At 36.3% G+C, this 22,845-nt stretch overlaps 2 protein-coding genes across 6 annotated transcripts in view; one reads left to right on the top strand and one right to left on the bottom strand.

Moving 5' to 3' along the window:
- Window positions 1–22,845, bottom strand: part of LOC131165728 (ricin-like) — a 630,504-nt gene that overhangs the window by 119,021 nt on the left and 488,638 nt on the right. The window lies entirely within an intron of this gene.
- LOC131165720 (dol-P-Man:Man(7)GlcNAc(2)-PP-Dol alpha-1,6-mannosyltransferase) overlaps window positions 1–22,845 on the top strand; it is a 64,248-nt gene that overhangs the window by 35,150 nt on the left and 6,253 nt on the right. For 4 of the 5 annotated variants that reach the window (XM_058123735.1, XM_058123737.1, XM_058123736.1 and 1 more), the window contains exons 15-17: window positions 375–443; window positions 522–604; window positions 5,037–5,136. In XM_058123735.1, the coding sequence (XP_057979718.1) occupies window positions 375–443; window positions 522–604; window positions 5,037–5,136 (252 nt within the window). The remainder of the gene's footprint in view (window positions 1–374; window positions 444–521; window positions 605–5,036; window positions 5,137–22,845) is intronic. The other variant, XR_009139635.1, reaches the window with a different exon arrangement.

The following is a 22,845-nucleotide window of genomic DNA, read 5'->3' as shown; positions in this document are numbered from 1 at the left end:
AGAAACTGGTTTTCCCTTTCTGTTATAATATTTCCCAAATTTTCTTGTGTAATTTGCAGCAGTTTGTAGAAGTACAGGAATCCTGCAAAAATCCTTCTTTGTTAAAGTCATTGTGTTTTAAATGGGATAATGGGTCTCATCTTAAAGTTCCATGCAACAGAGCTGTTGGCTCCCATAGGCAATGGTTTCAAATGTTTTTTATGTATACCAAGATTTGCATCTTAAATGCAACATTTTAGGTTCCCCTGTCTCAAGAGTATGATTTTTTATTGACCAGCAATATATTTAGTAGCTTTTTGTTTATCCTTTGATTCCGTTCTCTGGTGGTGGAACCCATGGCAGAATTCATGATTTCTTATGTGAACTTGTTACAGCTACAACAATAGGAGAAAAGTATTCTGGAATTTGCTTAATATTGTCATGCTAGGATCACTATTGATCAGGTTGGATAAACAGTCCTCTTGTTCTGATTAGAAGTAATTAGTTACTTTCTTCACCTGGACTCACTTTCTGCTTTGTAGTCTAGGGTGCACTATCTTATTTTTCATGGCTTCTTATCACAACTACCCCAGTGGCTATGCTTTGAAAGAATTGCATCAGATTGGTGAGCTCTCTCTCTCTCTCTCTCTCTCTCTCTCTCTCTCTCTCTCGCGCGCGCGCGCGCACCCACACAACTCACATGTATTAACATAGCCATGCATTAAATGCTAAAAATGTTAAATTTTTGGAGAAAGGAGGTGCCAGTAGTTAATGATTTGCTGTTTATGGTCCTCGTGGAACTATATTTCATTGTCAGAATGTGGAAATTACATTAGCTTGGTTCAGTTATGTGTATGTCTTGCAATGAACTTCTGAAAATGTGTTATTATGCCATATTATCTTGTTTGAGTTTCTATTTTACCATGTTACTAGGATTGATTGTCAAGCGAACTTATTGTCTTGGAGCAATTCTTTTTTGTTTTCTCTGCTCTGCAAATAATTGATGAAATGTTGAAGTTTGTCCATTTGGTTAGGCCTTTGTATTTGATACTGAACCAAAGGTTGCACATTTTTATATCTTCTTAAAATTCTTGTATTAAAAGTTGGTAGTTCATTACTCTGGTATTTGCTTATGATGCATAGTTTTCTACACACATGTTTGGCCCTTGCTTTGTAGTTTAACGAGTATCTGCCAATAGTTTGCTGTCTTGGAACTTTGGATGGACTTTTTATTTCAACTTTAATGTAAATACTGCAGTGGCAGTGATGGCCTATTGATATGGATCATTGGATTGCTAGGTGCTAGCTTGGACAAATAATCATTTAAATGATAAGATTTTATTTTCTAAATAATGGCATTTCAAAGTTTAGTAATTAGAAATTTTTTTAATCTTTTGTTTGGGTGACTTTTTTAAATTGCCCCCTTTTGGATAAACAAGGAATTATATTAAAGATGGAGAAGCAAAGAAATACAACAAAAAATAAGTAAAAGATCACAAAGAGAGCAAGGTATCCTCCAACAAGAAGAAAAAAAATAGTGAACATAAAGAACATAAACACAAATAACTCTTATGAACCAAGGTAATCCAACCACCTTTCTAATCCTCTAGAGAATTATACATAACAAGCCTTTCACAGAACAACATAGCAACATAAGAAAAACCTCTCTGCTCCAAATAAAGTCACAAGAAGTAGCAACTGGAAACACCTTTAAATATTCTGGCAGTGTCATTTCTCTCCAACCAAATACACTAAATGGTGGTAAGCACTGTGCGGTGCCACAAGACTTTCCTCCCCCTCCCCCATTCCAAAACCTCTAAAAGTAGCAGTGCAGAAATCCACCAAAGAGGAAAAATTTACAAAATGCACCTTAAATCTCTTCTTATGTGCCACTTAGGATTTTACAAAGTAAACTTTGAGAGGCAGAATTTGAAGGGATTTTAATCAATAATTTGAGCTAATATCCAATGATTCATTGATTCAAAGAAATTATTTTTAAAAAATGTTTTAATGCTGAAAAAATAAAAATGTATTTAAAAAAAATACAATTTGCTAATGTGTATTTATATAATACATATTTATAAATATTATAATATGTTCGTTCGTGTAAGTTAACCATGTTTATTGAGATTATTGAACCAAAGCTGAATCGATAACCAAAATATTTGTGAAAATTGCACCATAATCGAGAACTTAAACAAATGGTTATGTGGTTTCCCGGTTTGGTTTAGTTCACCATTCAGATGATTTATTAATTTTCCTTGCCTGCCCCTATCTAGCAATACTTTAAATCTGCTTAAAAACATGCTAGATAAATCGAAAGTCTAATTCATGCCCCATTATGACACTACTTTCTGTTCTGAAGATAATGGCATTTTCTACTTCTGCTGTTGGGATTTCTTCTCGTTTTTGGGCATTATTACGTGAATGATTTTTAGAAGTTGCCATATTTCCTGACCAAAATGACAATTTTTTTATTGGATGAGAACTTCCTTTTCTGCCACCTGTTGTGCTTGAGCTTTCTAGAGGAATGCCTGGTTCTCCTTTTTGGCCCCTCCATAGAACAGCCATTACTTGTATACAACACAAGCTCTCTCCCTCTTTTTCCTCTTTCAAGAACCTATGCTTTTTTGGATGAAAGATAAATTTACTAAAGCAGTAAACAAAGTACATAATAGAGGACAAGGAGTCCTCCCTGGTTAACAAAGATACAAAAAAAGAACTATAAACTACTAAAGGAACCAAGAAAAACAAAACAAGTATCAGTTACAAGAGTGCTGCCCTCCAATCTCTCATGAGATTGGACAGCAATAGTCCCCGAAAATTCATAGAGAGTGCATCCAAAGGGATGTGAGGAAAGTCACTCTATCTCAACGTAACCATGGACAGGTAGAGTAATCGTTAAAACTCTTAGCAATTAGCATTCAATCCACCTGGTCCAAAGGGCTGCAAAGACAGCCGCAAACGAAAGAGCTCTCCATTTCTGTTCTTTCCAAAACCCCAGAAGTTGGCCAATAACAAGTCTCCCAACTTTCTTGGGGCCATCCACTCTTCCCCCACAAAGGAAAAAAGGGTACTCCAAAGCTCCAATGCTAGTCTGCAATGCACAAAAAATGGGCATTTGTTTAGTTGCTTGCATTACAAATGAAGCACATATAAGGACTGAGAGCTTTATTGGACCTTCTCCTTTGAAGCAAATCCTGTGTGTAATCTTTTCCAGAATCACAGTCCAACCAAAAGCCTGAATCTTCCCAGGGACCTTAGCCCTCCAAAGAATGTGGTTCAAAGGAAAAAGGTTGGCGGAGAGAAGTTTTAAAAGGTGAGATTGAAAGGATTTAGAAGTGAATGTGCCCGAGGAATCACCCTCCTACAGTATTTCACCCTCGTGAATGATAGGAATGTGATGATCCAATAAAGAAAGAAGGATACTAATCTCTTCAACCTCTATTTCATTGAGATTCCTAAAGAAATGGAAATCTCAAGGACTGTCCTCAGAAGAAATGAAAGAGCTGATGGGAACATTATGAAGCAACGAAAATTATTCAACGAGGAATTTCAACTCCAACAAAGACTCCACCAACACGCCCTCCCAAAAGCAAACTTTTTGTCACATAAGAGGAAAGAACAAGCAAGATACTTAGGACACGAATTTCCAGGGACACACGTGACAGATAATGCCACTCCCTCTCATCTCCCACCCATTCAGTTTGATCTCATACTTGTTCTTAATCACCTTATGCCATAGGGAGTCAAATTCTAGAGGTTCTTAATCACCTTATGCCATAGGGAGTCAAATTCTAGAGGGAACACCCCCCCCCCCCCCCGGGGCCCCCCTCAAACTTTGGTCAGTTGACCACATCCCGGCTAGCTAGATGGTCTCTCCTACCCTCCCCAAAACCCGACCAAAGGAAATCACGCATCAGCCTCTCTAGCAATTTGATTTTGACTACTTTCAAGGGGATTATAAATAGGGAGAGATAATAAATGGGAATGTTAGAGAGTGAGGCATTAATTAAAGTGGCTTGGTCCCCAAGAGAGAAATAAGCCCTCCTCCAACCCCCAAATCTCCTAGCCACCTTATCTACCATAGGATCCTAGAAGACTTCAGAGTTTAGGTTCCCACTTCCCTCCCTGAGGGAGATTGATATAGGATGGGTGCCACTCAAGGGATTCACAACCTGCTAGAAAAATGAAATTCTGAAGAACTCTCTCTCCCATATTGATGCGGTGATGCCTACTATTCGACTGTTAGACATGTTTATCTTAAGGCCCAGGATTTGCTCAAAAATTTTTTGCAACAAAATGATTTGCAGAATTTAGCAGAATTCTCTTCGAGGAGCAGGCTGTTGTCAGCAAACTGGAGATGAGGGATCTCAACTTCCTCCCTCCCCACATGCAAACCACTGATAACTCCCCTACCCACTACTAAGGGTGTTAACTCGCAAGTTATTATAGCTCTTCAACTCACTTCCCCTTTCTAGCATATGTCATAGTAATCACTGCAGCACACACCTCCTGGTCAACAGGACAAGTTAATGTCAGCCCCAAAGCATCTAGCAACTCTTGTGGTTGGTCACAGGTGTCTGCATGTTAATGCTTTTGCTCAGAATCTCATTCCCATAACATTCAGCAAAAACTTTAAGCAAGTCATCCTTAATAATATCACCAGTCATCTGAGCAATCATTGATAGCAAAATATTTGTTTGCATGTATTTTTCTGCTGACATTGTAAACATAATCGTTTACCTTGTATAATCAGGAAGATATATATCACGTGCAACTGTATCCCAATCTTAATCAGTTTTGAATGAATAAATCTATTTAGATGACTTAATCATTTGATCAGAACAGTCGTATGTCAACTATTGCTGATAGAAAAATATTTTTAGCCTCTTTGTTGAATGTGTGAACATATTTGTCTTCTATCATGCACAGACCTAAACACACTTGAATTTCTAGTCCTTGCGTTTGGTTTTTAGTTGTTGCTTCTCTTTCTTTTTGCTTTTCATAATGTCTGCAGGAAAAAATTCAGTCGTGGTTATTTCAATTTTCAACAGGTCATCCCATCAACAATTCAAAGGAACAGTGGGTTCACATTGATCCATTTTCAGCCATGAATGGAATTTCTCGTTTTTGTGAAAATGATTATCCATGGAGGTATGATTGTAGTTCTAATCTTGTGATTTTACACGCTTGTCTCATAAAGTTTGTTGCTGATCCCCTAGAACTGATTGATGTTTTGGGTACCAAAATAATATGTACTCCTGGGGAACCAAAGCTCAAGTTTAAATTGGTACAAAGTGATCCATTTGATGACTTGTGTTATTGGAGTTTGTTGGATAACCAATATGTTTGACACTTGTGAGTGCTAATACTACTATGGAAATAAGGACAAAACTAAGGTGATAGTCATGGATTGTACTACTAGTATATATAAGGTGCACAAAGCTCCTGCATATGCAGGGTCTAGGGAAGGGGCAGACCTTGAAGTGTTTAGAGTATGCAACCTTACTGTGCATTTTTTCAAGAGGTTGTTTCCACACCTCAAACCCATGATCAGTCACATGGCGACAACTCTACCATTGTGCCAAGGCTCACCTTCATTATAGTATTTAATATGATGGTTAATATTTAGACACTATATTACCCTTGATTAGTTTGGTTAGCTTACTATTTTTAAGTGTTAAATTTTTGAAATTTATTGTTACCACTAAAAATTGGCTGGATTAATTGGCTCGATCATGACCTTGACCACCTGCGAGAAAAGAGGAAAAAGAGGCTTGGAGGACCCAAGGTGTACTCTAGGTGATCACTTTAATGCCTAAGGGAAATGTAAGAATTGATATGAAATGGCAACAGTATAAGATTAAGAATTTTTTAGATACCTTACTTTTTCCTAGAGTGCCCTGTTTATAAACTGTAGGCCTCCCTCTCATTCCCCCTATTAAGGTTGAATTATTAAGGAGTTATGGGACTTTATGAGCCTTTAATCCTGGCTTTCATTGAATGTTAAGAATATTTCGTGAACCCCATTTAAGTGTCCCCGGCTGCCGACTCCATGCCATTGATGATCTCGAGTCTTAATTATTCCTGTTGTCATTGTGTCGTAGTTTCCTGAATTTGGGCTGGTTATTTATGCCTCTTCACTTGCATGCCACTCCTGAGCTTTGAAATGAATTTCAATCTTAGGAGCATCCAGTAAATTAAACTACACTAACTGAGTCGAGTTGTTTTGACTGAGCCGAGCCACATTGACCGAGCTACAAGCCGCTGATGTGAGCTAACGAGTCGTCGCACTGCTAACCCAAGCCAACAAGCTGACAAGCTGTCGAGCCATCTAAGATGCAACCTTGTGTGTGTGTGTGTATATCCTTTTTTAAGAAATCCGAGCTGATTTTTTCCACCCAAGTGGCCGAGCAAAGTAGGATTTATTACCTTGTTGCCTAGCAGAGCAAGATCTTTTCCCCCTTGCTTTTTTCTCTTTTTTTTTTTTTTTTTCAATCTGACCTTTTCAGTTGGGATGTATCTAATGCATGGGTGATGTATGTGGGCTGTATGTTGTGGGCTTGTTTATCATTGTTGGTGAAGCACTGTTTTCATTGTCACTAAGATATAGCATGATCTGAAAAGAATAAGCCAACCAAAGTTCATGGTCAACCATAATTATGCCCCCATTTATACATATATAAAACTGCAGCAAGTTAAGAATTTGGAGTCTTGGGACTTGTGAACCTCACTGTGTATGCAACACCAAATCTAACTATTCATGGGACCCGGCAGAATTTAATGCTGATCTGATCAATTTTTTTTTAAATAACCAAGCAGCCATGGAGAACTCCCTCATACTGAGCTGACCTCCTTGGCCAAGCAGAGCATGAGGTTACTGTTGAGTAGGCCCCACTGTCTCCTAGGCAACCAGACCGCCCTTTTCTCTAGAATATCTGAGCAGATTTTTTTTTTTTTTCAAACTGTGCCACCTTGAATTACCCAAATTGAGAGAGCTTATTACAAGCCGTTTAAGTTTTTCTCCAAGCCAATGTCAGCTTGACAATTTGATCCAAGCCATATTCAGCTCATCTATCGAGCTGATCGGGCTTCCATCTGATCCTTTTCGGATTTTATAAGGACTAAGGAGACATTTTTGGCTTTGCTGAGCCTCTTTTTGGCTCATCTAAGTCATTTTTGGCTTCTACGCCAAGTTGTTTTAGGTTTTTATGTAAAGCCATTTCTTGGCTTGTCTGAGCCATTTTTAGCTTCTACATTGAGCCATTTTTGGCTTCTATGCTGAGCCATTTCTTGGCTCATGCGAGGTGTTTTCGGCTTCTACAGCAAGCCATTTCTTGGGTCATCGAAGCTGTTTTCAGCTTCTACTCCAAGCCATTTCTTGGCTCATCCAAGCCGTTTTTGACTTCTAGGTCAAGTCGTTTTGTGGCTCACTTGAGTCGATTAGTTCAATTGCTAGCTTGATATGAGCTGTTCATGGAGAATACTGAGCTAATTAACTCAGGGCCTGTTTGGTATCATTGTTTTCTATTTTCTATTTCTATTTTTGCACAATAAAGAAACAAACTATAAAAATATGTTCGTTAATGTTGTCAGTTTTCAGTTTCTGTTGCCAGTTTTCTATTGTTTGCGAAAAATATGAAAGAAATAGTTCCTTTGGATTAAATCATTCATTTTATATACTTTAAATTAAAATTGAAATAAAATGATCATATGAATTCAAATATAATTGAAATAAAAATGTAATTAAATTTTAAAAAATAATAATAAAGCCAATTACAAAATATTTTTACATTTTTTAGTTTTCATGTCCAATAAAATGTTTATTGTAAAGCAAATTCTAAAAGTATATCAATTAAGCAAACTAATTATAGTAATTTTTTAATTTTTATTTTTATTATAATATTTTATGTGTATTATTTTGTAATTTTGTTATTTTAATCATAATTTTATAATTTTATTTGATTTAAAGATCAAAATGAGCATTTTTAATTATGTTTTAAAATTTATTTTAGTTTTATAAATATGAACCAAACAGGCTGTTGGTTTCTTGTTTTTAGTTTGTGTTTCTGGATTTTTGTTTTTGTTTCTAGTTTTTTGTTTCCCTCGTAAGCAGAGTGTATCAGATGGGCGACAAGCCTCATGAGTAGATCTCATCAATTGGGCCATTTAATGAGTGGTGCTCACGTCTTCTTTCCTCATGAGCAGAGCTCATTAATTGGGCTTCATGAGCAGAGCTCGTCAAATGGGCCATTTTGTGAGCATTGCCCGTTTGTCTTTGGCCATTCTAGCAGATGGGCCTATTTGGCTTGTAGAAACAATCTTGCAACCTTTGTGGACTTATTTATTTATTTATTTATTTGAAGTACATCTCCTTGCATTCAAATATTAATAAAAAGATAATATCTTATTACATTATAATCAAGTTATATGGAGTACACTTGTCAATGATTTTTTGTATCTTCTAAGTGTATCCATGTTTCCATGGCTGGCTTCCTTGGGGACAAGATACTCTTGATTTGGGGTAAGCCAAGTTGCCCCCATTTCTTCTTAAGATGCTTTTTGCCTTATTTAGCTTCTCCTTTCTCCTCTACTCCTCCTGGTTGTCATCGTCTCTCCAGTTGAATATATTTTTGCCCTTCAGCCATCAACTTAATCAAATCAGTTGGGGGCTTCTTCCTCAGTGACATTAGGAATTCCCTAGGACCTAGGGCTGGTGTAAACGCTGCCACTGCTACTCCATGATTCAAATTCCTAGTCTCCATAGTAGCATTGTTGAACTGGCGCATGAATTTCTTCAATGACTTCTCACCTTGAGCCAAGCTTATGAGATGAGCTGAAGTCTTGTCTCGCTTTCAGCTGCTAATGGAACATCTCCCAAACTTTTGCTCCATGTTAGCAAAAGACCCAATTGATCTTGGTTTCAACCTTTGGTATGAAGATCTAGAATTTCCTTTCAATGTTGCTGCAAATGCCTGACATATGATTGCATTAGGTGCGCCTTGCAATTGCATTAGCATATTGAAGGTGTCAAGATGGTCCATGGGATCTGATGTGCCATCGTACCCATCTATATTCGGCATTTTGAATTTAGCAGGTGAAGAGACTTCCATTACCTCCATGGTGAAAGGGGGATCTGAGAGTTTAACTGAATATTCTCTTGTAGTGGATTGGTTGCAAACCTCTTTTACCAACTTTTCAAATTGGTCAATTTTCTTGAAATTTTCTTTGTATGCCAATGAATGTTGTTCATTGACACCTACACTATTTGCATCTTTTATCTTTTTTGTTGGATCTGAGATTTTTAAGGCTGCTCCATGAGGCATCATTGCCTCCCCCTTATGTGTTTTATCTACGGGGCGTCCTTCTTTTACTGTAAGAGCATCTCAAACACATCCCCCACCCTTTTCTAGAAAGCTAAAAAATGATCCAAAGGTATAGTCTATCCTTGTGATGGAATGTCACTAATTGAGGTGAATGATCTTTGGAAGTAAGACTAAGATCAGAATTGTGAGACGTGGCAATGGTCAAGATCAACAAAAACCCTTCCGAAATTTCCCACAAACAGCACCAGATTGTTGCTGCTAAAAATTGGCTGGATTAATTGAATCGATCATGACCTTGACCACTTGTGAGAAAAGAAGAAAAGTAGGCTTGGAGAACCCAGGGTGTACTCCGGGGGATCACTCTAATGCCTAAGTTAGGGAAATTGAAAGTTGATATGAAATGGCAACAGTATAAGATTGAGAATTTTTTAGATACCTTACCTTTTCCCAAAGTGTTCCTTTTAGAACCGTCTAGGCCTCCCTTTCATTAATTCCCCTATTAAGGTAGAATTATTAAGGGGTTATGGGGCTTTATGAACCTTTAATCCTGGCCTTTATAGGAGTTTATGAATATTTCATTAACCCCAATTAAGTGTCCCTGATTCCATGCCATTGATGATACCGAGTCTTAATTTACTCTCTCTATATCACTAAAATCTAAATTAATGCCTGGCAACCCACTCTTGGACATGTTGGTCTTCAACCCTGAAATCTTCTAAAAAAATTCTTAACAAAATAAGGAACTTTCTCAATTTCTCAACATTATCCTTGAGAAAAAATATGGTGTCCAAAGTCCAAACTAAAGATGGGACACCTCAGCCTCCTCTCGCAGAATCAATAAGCCTCTAATCACCCCTAAATCCTGACCATGTGAAATCAAACTTCTTAAACCATCAACCACCAAAGTGGACAAGAATGAGGATGCAGAATCCCCTTATCTTAACCCTAGAGAGGCTTTAAACCATGCCCTAGGATGTCCACAATAGACACCTTATTATCTAGTTCCTCCACGCCAAACCAAAATTCTTCTTACCCATCATGTGTTCTAAGAAACCCCAATTTCACCATGTTATAAGCCTTTTCAAAATCATATTTGAGAATCACTTTGTTCTTACTCCTCCTCACATCCTCAACCACTGCATTAGCCACTAAAACTAGAATTTGTTTGCCTTGAATAAGAGTAGATAGCACCGACATCAGCATATCCATTATCCCCTAGGGTCTCTCTGACTCTCCTAGATAAAACCTTAGTTAAAATGTTGTTAAAACTCGTCACCAAACTAACAGGCCTAAATTGGGGTCAACTGAGAACATGTTGCTTGCAGTCTTACCTCCATATTTGGATAGGCTGCTTTCATGATTAACCTGTGACCTCTTAGTTTGGGTACAATACCTCAGCATCTGGCTAGGCTGTCATCTTATAGAAATATCTTTAGTTGGGTAAAAATCTTTATTTTGGAAATACTATGTCGTATAAAAACATAATATTGCTCTAGAAATGGGAGAAAAAAACTTGGAAATTAAGGTGTAAATTTCTAGAATATGAGGAATGGATTAATTCAATAACTAGCCAGGTTGCTTAATTGTAGCATCTATGTGTTCCTCTAATGCATGTCTAGTCTATTGCTTTTCCTTCTCTTTTTTTCATCTCTCTTTATACCATGATTTTCATATTTCATATTTATTTTTATTGTTGATGATATTGTTTTGTGGTATTTCTATTTTGTAGAAATATTAATAATAGGGAAGCAGAGGACCTTTATTCATTGGGTTCCTTTGGATATTCCTATAGCGGGGATGTTAGGATTTGGAGCTTGGATGCTTCTGTAGTGCTTTCTATATCCATCTAACACAGTCTGCACATTTTTGCCCCTTGCTAGAAGTTTGTGGAAAGGTAAGGTTCATTCAAAGGTTAAGTTTTGTGTGGATGGCTATTCTTTATAGAGTCAATACCAACAATCTGTGACAAATATAAGGCTTTGCCAGTTGATGTGTGTGGTGTTTCATGCGAGTGATGAGACACATGGTCATTTATTCCTTCATTGTTCCATGGCTTGGTTGTCGTGGAACATGCATTTTTAGTCTATTTGAAGAGTATTGGGTGTATCCTAGCACTTTTGAGGATTTTATCATGATTAAATTTTAGAGGATTTGAATGATCTGAGAATTTTATGGCAACGTGTAGTTTTTTATGTCTTGTGGAGGCTTTTCCTAGAGAAGAATGCATGTATTTTCAAAGATAAGGTTTCATCTGTTGATTTAATTTGGGATCATATTGTAATTTTAGTTTCACTCTAGGTATTTTTGTTTCATTATCCCTGTTTTTCTTTGGTTTGAAGGATTTCTTATCCTCCTCTTATGTTCTTTCATTAGGTCTTGTCCACCTTTTTCCCCATACTTTGAGCATTAGAGGAGACTAAGAAAGCCTCATTTTATTGGGTGATTGGGTCCTCTTTCCATGGTTAAACCTTACAGACTTACAGCTTGAGAAGGTTGCTCTTTAGCTCTTTGTTAGGATTCTTAAAATCAATTAGGATTCTATTTAATGTTTGTTAGTTGGGATTCCCAAATCAATTGATATTTCGAATTAATATGAGTCCTAAATCAATTAGGATTCTATTTAATGTTAGGATTATTTAATGTTTTTTGTCTGCCCCTTCCCTGGACCCCGCATATGCAGGAGCTTTGTGCACCAGGCTGCCTTTTTTTTTTTCTAAGGATTCCCAAATCAATTAGGGATTTGAGGGGATATTTTACAGTCCTAATAGGAGTCAATTTCTCTACCCTATATATATCTAACCCTATAGGGTTTTTTGTATTCAAGCAAGCAATGAAGCAATAAAATAATTCATAGTCTTTGGCTAATTTGGAGGTGAATCCCCTCGAAGTGATCAACCCTATTCTCTTATTATTTTCCATTCTTTAAATTTCCTCAATTTCTCCATGATAAAACCCTAGGATCTTATCATTTGGTATCGGAGTTGAAAAAATTCAGTAGTCCCAGATGGAAGCAAGGCTAAAGACTGAGCTTAACAATATATTTGTTTCAATCTGAAGAGTTCCAAACATCGCTCTCTAAACTACTCAGTACATCTTCCCATAAAGAGAGAGACGATAATGTGACTACATCAGCTAATTGTAGGGAGCAGCCATACATGCGTGAAGGAGGTTACCAAGGAGAATGTGATCATGGTCCTCATATGAAGGTGGAATTTCCTCGATGGGACAGTGAGGGCGCTATTGGTTGGGTTTTTAGGGTTGAAAATATTTTTTCTTTCACCGCACTCCAAAAATATCTAAAGTTAAGGTTGCTTCTATTAGTCTGGATAGTGATGCTATTCAATGGTATGACTAGTTTGAACTTTGTTATAGAGTGCCCTCATGGGCAGAATTTGTTTCTAAAGTACTTGTTCGATTTGGGCCCGTTGGATATGATAATATTGATGGAGAGCTAGCTAAAATATGCCAAACTAGCACTGTCTTGGAGTGTCAGACATGATTTTAGCAGCTATCAAACATGACTAAAGATTGTAATGAAAGCCAACTTGTTAGTATTTTTATTGAAGGTCTCCTACCCGACATTCGGCATGAGGTTAAAGTGTGTCGGCCACAAACTATGACTGCTGCCCTTTGCACGGTTAAAAGAAGAAAAGTTGGGAGAAGAACGGCGTCGCTCTAACAAGACCATTAGCAAGCAAATTGACAGAAGCACTATCACACCATCTGCTCCTCACAATCCCCTTGCCAAATGATCGACTAAGGAGGAACTTAAAGAGTGAATTAAAAAGGGACTATGTTGGCATTGTGATAGGCATCGTTGCAAAAAAGGACAATTCCTAATGATTGAACTAGTAGAGGGGGGTCAGAAAAGGTTGAGTATGACCCCCCTTATTTTGATCAAGAAGGTATGAAATTTGATGATAATGATGAATCTATCACTTCAATTCATGCTTTAGTTGGTTATGGTATTCCCCAAACCATGAAAATTAGTGGCATCCTAAAATGCCAATCAATTACTCTCTTAATTGATACGGGTAGCACTAATAATTTCATGGATACTAAAATTGCTAAATGACTATCCTATCCTGTGGAGCAATGTGAAAAGTTTGATGTGAGGGTTGCAGATGGACAGACCTTGACATGTCAAAGCAAGTGTCTAAAGGTTAAACTTACTATGCAAAATCATGGGTTGTATGTTGACTTCTTTTTGCTGCTACTAGAAAATTATGAAGTGGTTTTGGGCATTGAATGGTTAAGGACTTTAGGTGATTTAGGTTGGAATTTCTCTAAACTAGTTATGAAGTTCACTATGAATGGCTAGAGATGACTCTTAAAGGCAAACGTTGTGGTAATGCCACTACAATTTCAAGCCATAGTATGGATTACCACTACAATTTCAAGCCATAGTATGGAGAAGCTCCTAAAAAAGGAGCGACGTGGCTGCCTAGTACAACTTCGAGCATCAAAGGAGTTACAGCATCAATCTGGGTAGGATGAAGGGCATGAATCTCTTGTTTCAAAATTTTCTAGTATATTTGAGGAACCACAGGTTTTGCCACCTCAGTGAACGCATACTCACCACTTATTGTGAGCATCATATGTTTGTCAAGAAATCTAAATGCTGTTTTTCTTGACCACATGTGGAATACCTTGGGCATATTGTTCCCCAAGAAGGTGTTTCAGTTGACCCTTCTAAAATAAAAGTGATGAAAAATTGGCCTATTTTACGAACAATAAAAATGCTGTGAATATTTTTGGGGTTGATCGGTTACTACTGCAAGTTTGTCAAGTATTATGGAACGATTAGTGCCCCGTTAACTGCTCTACTGAAAAAGGATACATTCAAATGAGTAAGGTAGGTGAAGAAGCCTTTGTCAAGCTTAAGCACGCAATGACCACCACATTAGTTCTTGCCTTGCTATATTACAATGAGGTATTCATCATTGATTCTGATGCATCAGGAGTTGACATTGGTGTAGTTCTAATGCAAGATGGACACTCCATTGCTTTTACCAATAAAGCTTTTTCTCCATCCCACATTGGCATGACTGACAACGAGATGCTAGCCATTGTGCATGCAACTATAAAGCTGAGGACAAGGCTGATTTGAAGGAGGCGGGAATGTTAGGATTCCCAAATCAATTAGGGTTTCTAATCAATATGATTACCAAATCAATTAGTATTTGATTTAAAGTTCGGATTATTTATTTTTTGTTAGTTAGGATTCCCAAATCAATTGAGATTTTTTTTTATATGAGTCCTAAATCAATTTGGATTCTATTTAATGTTTGTTAGGATTTCCAAATCAGTTAGGATTCAAGGTAATATTTTACAGTCCTAATAGGAGTCAATTTCTCTACCCTATATATATGTGACCCCTGTAGGGCTTTTTGCATTCAAGCAAGCTATACAACAACAACAACAAAACCAAGCTTTAGTCCCACTAGGTGGGGTCGGCTATTTGAATCATTTTCCACCAATTTATGCGATCATGGACCATTTCTTTTGATAGATTTAAGGATATTAAATCCTTACTCACTATCTCCTTTCAAGTTATTTTAGGTCTATCCGTACCCCTTTTACCGCCCCCCACCCACGGTAACTGAGTCACTCTTCCTCACAGGTGCACTATGTGACCTATGTTGCAGGTGTCCATACCATTTGAGTCACCCTTCCCTTATCTTATTTTCTATAGGAGCTACACCTAACTTATCACGAATATGTTCATTTCTTAAATTATCTTTCAATGTTATACCAATCATCCATCTAAGCATTCTCATCTCGGCAACTTTTACTTTTTGGATATTATGTTTCTTCATCGCCCAACATTCCGTTCCATATATCATAGCTGGTCTTATAGCCAAGGTCTTAAATTTTGATTTCGTCTCAAATTTCGAAGCTCCAAAAGTACGGAAATTTCGATTTCAATGTCAATTTTGATTTCGATTTGAAAAAATGACGGAAATTTGTAATAAAGCATGGAATTCTTTGTGAAGCTTTAGAAATGGTTAACAAACATAATAATATAAGTTTTAGGACTAATATATTACAAATTAAATACATCTATGTTTTGTAGGAGGTGGAAAACTTGTAAAATAGTATGTGTGTCAAACATATTTGTAAGATAATGTGCATTAAACATATTCAATTAATACAAATGAAATTCATAAATCATTTAAATATTATTTAGTACACAAATAATGATAGTTTAGACATGAATGGTTAAATAAAATGTTACTGTAAGTTTATTTTTTCATATAATTTTGAAAGCACTTGTAATAATCTTTTGTTTCGATAAAATAAATTAAGATAGAAATTTCACTTCACTCCTAAATTTCTCATTTGAATTCTGACGAAATTTCATCATATAGTTAAAATTTCAACAAGTTTCATTAAAATTTCAAGATTTCGATAAATTTCGGATGATTCGTTGAGATTTCGACGGAAATTATACAAGGCGGAAATTGACTGCCATTTTGATTTCAAGGGTGACGGAAATCGGAAATTTTGACGGAAATTTTGACAATTTCGTGGAAATTTAGGACCATGCTTATAGTTGTCCTGTAAAACTTCCTTTTCAATTTTAAGGGTATGCTACGATCACAGAGCACACTTGAAACACTTCTCCATTTTACCCAACCTGATTTAACTCTATGCATTACATCATCTTCAATTTCTCCTTCAGCTTGTATAATAGATCCAAGGTATCGAAATCTATAAGTGTTATTTATTTCTTCATCATCAAGTTTAACTTTGTCTCCAATATTCCTCCTATCATTACTAAAATTACATTTCATATATTCTGTCTTATTTCTACTTATCCTAAAGTCTCTAAATTCCAAAGCTTCTCTCCATAATTCTAACTCAGCCTCTATTCCGTCCTTAGTTTTGTCAATTAATAAAATATCATCTGCAAACAGCATACACCATGGAACCTCCTTTTGAATATTCTTAGTCAATTGGTCTATCACTAAAACAAAAAAATAAGGACTCAAAGCAGATCCTTAATGTATACCTATGGTGATTGGAAATTCTCTAGTTTCTCCATCTATAGTCCTTACACTAGTCATTAGTCCATCGTACATATCCTTAATGACATTGGTATACCTATTGCATGCAGCCTTTTTTTCTAAAACCCACCATAGGACGTCCCTAGGTATCCTATCATATGCTTTCTCAAGGTCAATAAACATCATATGCAAGTTCCTCTTCTTTTCCCTAAACTTTTCCATTAATCTTCTTAAAAAATAAATAGCTTATATGGTAGATCTCCCAGGCATAAAACCAACTTGATTTTCTGAGACCTTTGTTTCTAACCTTAATCTTTGTTCAACTACCCTTTCCCATAGTTTTATCGTATGACTCATAAGTTTAATTCCACGACAGTTATTACAATTTTGAATATCTCCTTTATTTTTGTGTATAGGTATTAAAGTGCTTTTCCTTCATTCATCTGGTATTTTCTTAGTCTTTACAATTGTATTAAATAAATTAGTTAATCATATAATTCCGTTATCACATAAGCATTTCCAAATTTCAATTGGGATGTTATCTGGTCCCATAGCTTTCCCATTTTTTCATCTTTTTTAGTGCAAACTTAACTTCGTTAACTCTAATTTTGCGAATAAATCTCATATTTTTAGTCTTTTCCTCATTTAACAATTCTAAGTTTAAGCCTTCTATTTGGTTTTCATTAAACAACTTACTAAAGTAATTTTACCTCTTTCTTTAATGTCTTTGTCCTTAACCAAGACAATATCATCCTCACTTTTTATACATTTTACATTTTCTAAGTCCTTACTCTTCCTTTCTCAAGCTTTAGCAAGTTTAAATATATCTCTTTCCTCTTCTTTTGTACCTAATCTATCATACAAACTATTAAATGATCTATATTTAGCTTCACTAACGGCTTTTTTTGCAACTTTTCTTGCCTCCTTATATTTTTCAAAGTTATCTCTATTTCTACATTTTTGCCTCGTTTTATACCAAATTCTTTGTCTTATGATTTTTTGTACATCTTTATCCCACTACCAACTCTCTTTGCTATTCGAGAATTTTCCCCTGGATTCACCTAAAATCTCTTTTGCTATCTTTTTAATAGAGCTAGCTAATCTATTCCAAAGAGTATTTGTATCTATCCCATCCTCTGTGATCCAATCCCCATCTTTGATCATTTTATCTTTAAATTTTATAATATTTTCTTCTTAGGTTCCACCATCTAGTTCTTCTACATTGGTTTATTTTATCATTTTTCTTCCATTTTTTAATACATATATCTAACACTAAGACTCTATGTTGTGTGGTTAGGCTTTCACTTAGAATAACTTTACAATCCTTGCATGATAAACGATCTACCCTCCTTGTTAAAAAAAAATCTATTTGACTTATATTTTGTCCACTTTTAAAGGTTATTAAGTGTTCTTCTCTCTTCCTAAAGTAAGTATGCATTATACTAAAATCATATGACAGCGAAGTCTAAGATCATCTTCCCATACTCATTTTTGTCTCTATATCCATATCCTCTGTATATCCTCTCATAATTTTTATTATCTATTCCAACGTGTCCATTCAGATCTCCTTCTATAAGTATTTTCTCAACCCCCGGTATGCCTTGTATAATACTATCCATATCTTGCCAAAATTGTCTCTTAAGATTTTCTGCTAAGCCGACTTGAGGAGCATAAGCACTAATGATATTTATTATCTCTTGTCCTAATACCATCTTGATTTTTATGATTCTATCCCTACTCTAGTTACATCCACAGCGCTATCTTTTAAGTTTTTGTCTATAATAATGCCTACTCCATTCTTATGTTTTTCTTTTCTAGTGTACCAAAGTTTAAATCTTGATTTATCAATTTCTCTAGCTTTCTCCCCCACCCACTTAGTTTCTTGAAGGCAAATTATATTAATTTTTCTTTTGATCATTGTATCCAAAATTTCCATGCTTTTACCCGTAAGTGTCCCTATATTCTAAGTTGCTAATCTAATCCTAGTTTCCTGATAAAATCCCATGATAAAATCCCAGGGTCTTATCATTCATCTATTCCTACTTTCTTTTCCTCTTGATTTCAATTCTTCATCATGCCTTGGCTTTTTCTAGGCCAATCTGTTGTTCCATATCTTGGCAAACTGCACATGCTTTTGCATGCTTTGTAGGGTTTTGTTATATTCCTTTCGAACTGGATTACTATCATCAAGCCCATCTCAAAGATGAATCATTGAGTAACCATGATGCATAATTGGAGGTAGGGCATTTATTTTGGCAGGTAAACAATGTTTGACCCAGTTTTCTTTCAAGGTTAAACGATCAGGAGCATAAAACAAGATACAGAAGTTTTTTTGAAAGGCAATTAGCTCTAGAATTTAAAATTCTTAATGTAGTAATCTTGTGGATCGTTCTGTTTGCAAGAGTGTACATCTATGAACTACAAACTTATAAGAGTTCTATGTTTTCTTCGTTTTAGGGACTTTGTAGGGGTAAACTTATTGATAGAATTCAAGCTTCCATCAAATAGGGGTACAGAATATTTGTTTTGTGTTTGGGACAGTATTTTTAGTTATTTGCATTTGTCCTCTCTGAAAAAACAGGATGCGTTATTACTTCCAAATTACAGAAATTTAACATGATGGTTGATCCCATTGTCTTCTATCATCCAAGAAAAAAACATCATGTTTCATCCCAATCACCTCACTTTAACCTAAAACAGAAATACTTGGGAAAACATGAAATGCACATCTCATCTTGCGGAACTTTCAGCAATTAGCAGTGTGCTGTGCCATTTTCAGTTAGTATTCTTTTAGTTTATCAGTATTATTGGAAAAAATTCTGGGCATCAAGAAGATGCTAGGCCAGTACAGAGAAAACAAGAAAAAACAATACATCAGTCACTGAACTGCATCCAGAAAATCAAGAATTACAGAGAAGTCCCTCTCAGGTGTCCACTATGCCAACTAGAGATCATAGAAATCCAGTTATCCCTACAAAGAAAAGGCTGTTCCATTGAAAGCCTCTGTTCTTTTCTTTCCAAATCGCTCAGAAAATAGCAAGGGGAATAAGGGAAAGAGCTCTCTTTTTAAACTTGTTGGAGCAGATCCCTTTCCAAGACCAAATCTCACCCTTAACTGAAGCTGCAAAGACCCATTTTTGATTCTATGGAAATGGCCAAGCTCCAGAGGTTCCTGGTCCAGGGGCAGTGAAGGAGGATGTGATCCACTGATTCTGCTCCCTCAAGGCAGAGGAAACACCTATTCGCAATTGAGAACCCCTTTCTTTGGAGGTTGTCAAGGGGGAGGACCTTCCCTAGAGTAAATTTTTAGGTGGAAAAAGCAACCTTGGAAGGGGCTGCTGTTTTCTGAATGGGCTTCCAAGGAAAAGAGCTGATGCACTCCACTGGGCAGCTAAGGTGATTATAATAAGATTTGACTATGAAAGTTCCTTCCTTGCTAGGGACTACAAGTGTTTATTGGAGGAGGTGTGGCTTTGAGCATTGTAAAGGCTGCTATAGAATTTAATAAGACTATCATTCAAAAACATTCCTGACCAGGACAGATTCCATATGGTCCCATGGATTGAGCATTCCTCATGTTGGCAAATGAGGACATTTCTATGGCAGGCAAGTCTATAAATAGATGGAAATGAGGCACTAGTCTGGGAGCCACCACATCAGATATCATGCCAAAAAAACACATCCACCTCATTTCTCACACTGAAATGAATGTGAGAAAAGCTCTCCCTCCCTTTTCGATGAAATTCCAGACACTTGTACCATAGCCATCGGTCAGTTCCCAGGAGGCCCAACCATTGTGGTGAAGGCCATATTCAGTAGCAATGACTTCCTGCCAAAAATAATTTTTCTCATACATGACTCTCCATAACCACTTCCCCAAGAGGGCCTTGTTAAAGGTTAGGAGGGATCTAAGGCCAAGCCCTCCCTTATGCATTAGTTTTTTGACAAACCCCCACCTCACAAGATGATATTTGAATTCCTCTCGTGTTCCCCCAAAGGAATCTTCTGTGAATGCCCTCCAATTGGTTGGCCACTGCACCAGGTATAGGCAAGCTCTTAAATTTCCACGAAATTGTTGAAATTTCCGGTTTCCGTCACCCTCAAAATTGAAATGACAATCGATTTCCGTCTTGCATAATTTCCACCGAAATCTCAACGAATCATCCGAAATTTATCGAAATCTCGAAATTTGAGCGAAACTTTTCGAAATTTTAACCATGCAATGAAATTTCCTTGGAATTCAAATGAGAGATTTAGGAGTGAAGTGAAATTTCTCTGTTAATTTATTTTATTTATTTTTTATCAAAACAAAAGATTATTACAAGTACTTCTGAAATTATTTGAAAAAATAAACTTAAAACAACATTTTATTTAACCATTCATGTCTAAATTATCATTATTTGTATAATAAATAATATTTAATGATTTATGAATTTCATTTGTATTAACTAAATATGTTTAATGCATATTATCTTACAACTACGTTTGAGACACATACTGTACATTACAACTTTTCCACCTCATACAAACATAGATGTATTTAAACTTACATTATTATGTTTGTTAACCATTTCTAAAGTTTAAATTTCATGCTTTACTACTGATTTCTGTTGTTTTTTCAAATTTAAATCAAAATTGACATCGAAATCGAAATTTCCATACATTTGGGGCTTCAAAATTTGAATTGAAATCGAAATTTAAGGCCTTGGGTATAGGAAACTGAGACATAAAATAAACTGGGGATTTACTAAGGTGCTTTTGAGAAGAGTGATTCTACCACCCTGGGAAAGATAATTCGTTTCCAAGCAGTTAAGTTTCTTTTTCAGATCTGCCAATTATAGGATCCCTATGAACTTGGCTCCCAGAGGAAGGCCAAGGTAAGAAATAGGAAAGCTTCTGAGGTTGCAGCCTAGAATGCCTGCAAGGAGGGAGCATGGTTTTAAATTAAAGGCGCAACCGTTACGTAACAGTTTTTTGGGTTGCCGATACCATTACACACTGCAAAATCGGTGTGAAGAAAAATCACAACCATAGCGGCCGTTACGGACTGCGACCGTTACGTAAAGGCCACTACGGCTGTTACGTAATCGCTACAGAACTGTTACATCAAAAAAATTATTTTATTTTTTACTTTTTCTTCTCACTTTTTCCCTCTCTTTCATAAATCATTCTCAAATGTACCATGTGGTGAGAGGGGAAAAGATTATAATGAGGATGACAATGATACAAAATTTACTATTTCTTTAAATACTCACAATAGATGCATTAATTAACAATTTGAAAATACTAGTTAGGAAAATATTTTATTATGATAATATTAGTAATGTGATATTTATGTTCTCTAATAGATTAATGGAGTGTATAATATATTTTGTTCTATTAATTAATTTAGCACACATAAGAATTTATCACAGATACGAACAATGAGAAGTATAAATGCACACACACACACACATAATTTTTCTATCAGTGGTGGTTTAAAACAAATGTAAACTTATTGCCTTTACCAAAGAACTTAGTTACTTGAACTAAATGATCCAAAATACACTAAAACTCTTTCTAAGAAGGGCTAAAAGCTTAAAACATGCAACTACGCTAATAGGCACAAGGTTGTGCGTACTTCAAAATATTCATGGTCATTACACATGCTTCCCTTTATGTAACATTTGCTACTCCCGCTTCCCGTTACACCTGTTACCGTTACGTTATGCTACCCGCATCCGCGATTTAAAACCATGGGAGGTAGCCACAATCACAAAGGCCCCAAAGGACTGAAAACACTCTTTCCCAATTTCACCTTCAAACCCATGACTGCTTCAAACCCAAAAAGGGTGTATCTAAAGTTAAGAATTTTCTCAAGATCGTCATCCTCTTAGAAGATAATGGTGTCATCTACAAAAAGGAGATGGGAGACAAATTAACAGTGCTCCTTCCGATGTTAAGCCCCTTAAGCAGGCCATCTTCGTTAGCTTTGGTTATCATATGGCTCAGAACCTCCATAACCAAGATAAATAAAAGAAGAGAGGGATCTCCTTGTCTCAATCTGCACAAGCATCTGAAAAAATTCCATAGGGAAGTCATTAATCAGCATAGAAAATGTTGGGGTGGAAACATGACTAATCCAAACTGCACCAAATTTCCCCAAAACCCATCCTTCTGAGGATATAAAGCAGACAATTCCAGCTCACATGTTCAAAGGCCTGTCCATATCCAATTTACAAACCATTCCTCTTTTTGATCACTTTAAATAGGTCTCCACAACCTCATTTGCAACAAGGGCAACATCCATGATCTGCCTGCCAGTCACAAAGGCATGTTGGTGCTTCCCAACCACTTCTGATATTGCCAATTTGGGCTTGGTTGCTAGAACTTTGAGAGGAGTTTATACAGGCTACCAACCAGGCTAATGGGACAAAAATCTTTTATGCTTAGAGCCTGCGTACTTTTAGTCAGAGAGATAACGGTTGAGTTGATGCTAGAAACAAATTCGCCTGAGCTTTGGAAATATTTAAAACTCCAATTATGTG

The sequence above is a fragment of the Malania oleifera genome, chromosome 10 (genome assembly GCF_029873635.1).
Source record: "Malania oleifera isolate guangnan ecotype guangnan chromosome 10, ASM2987363v1, whole genome shotgun sequence".
Taxonomy (NCBI): Eukaryota; Viridiplantae; Streptophyta; class Magnoliopsida; order Santalales; family Ximeniaceae; genus Malania; species Malania oleifera.
The sequence above is the reverse complement of the archived record's forward strand: the minus strand, read 5'-3'. Positions and strand labels throughout refer to the sequence as shown.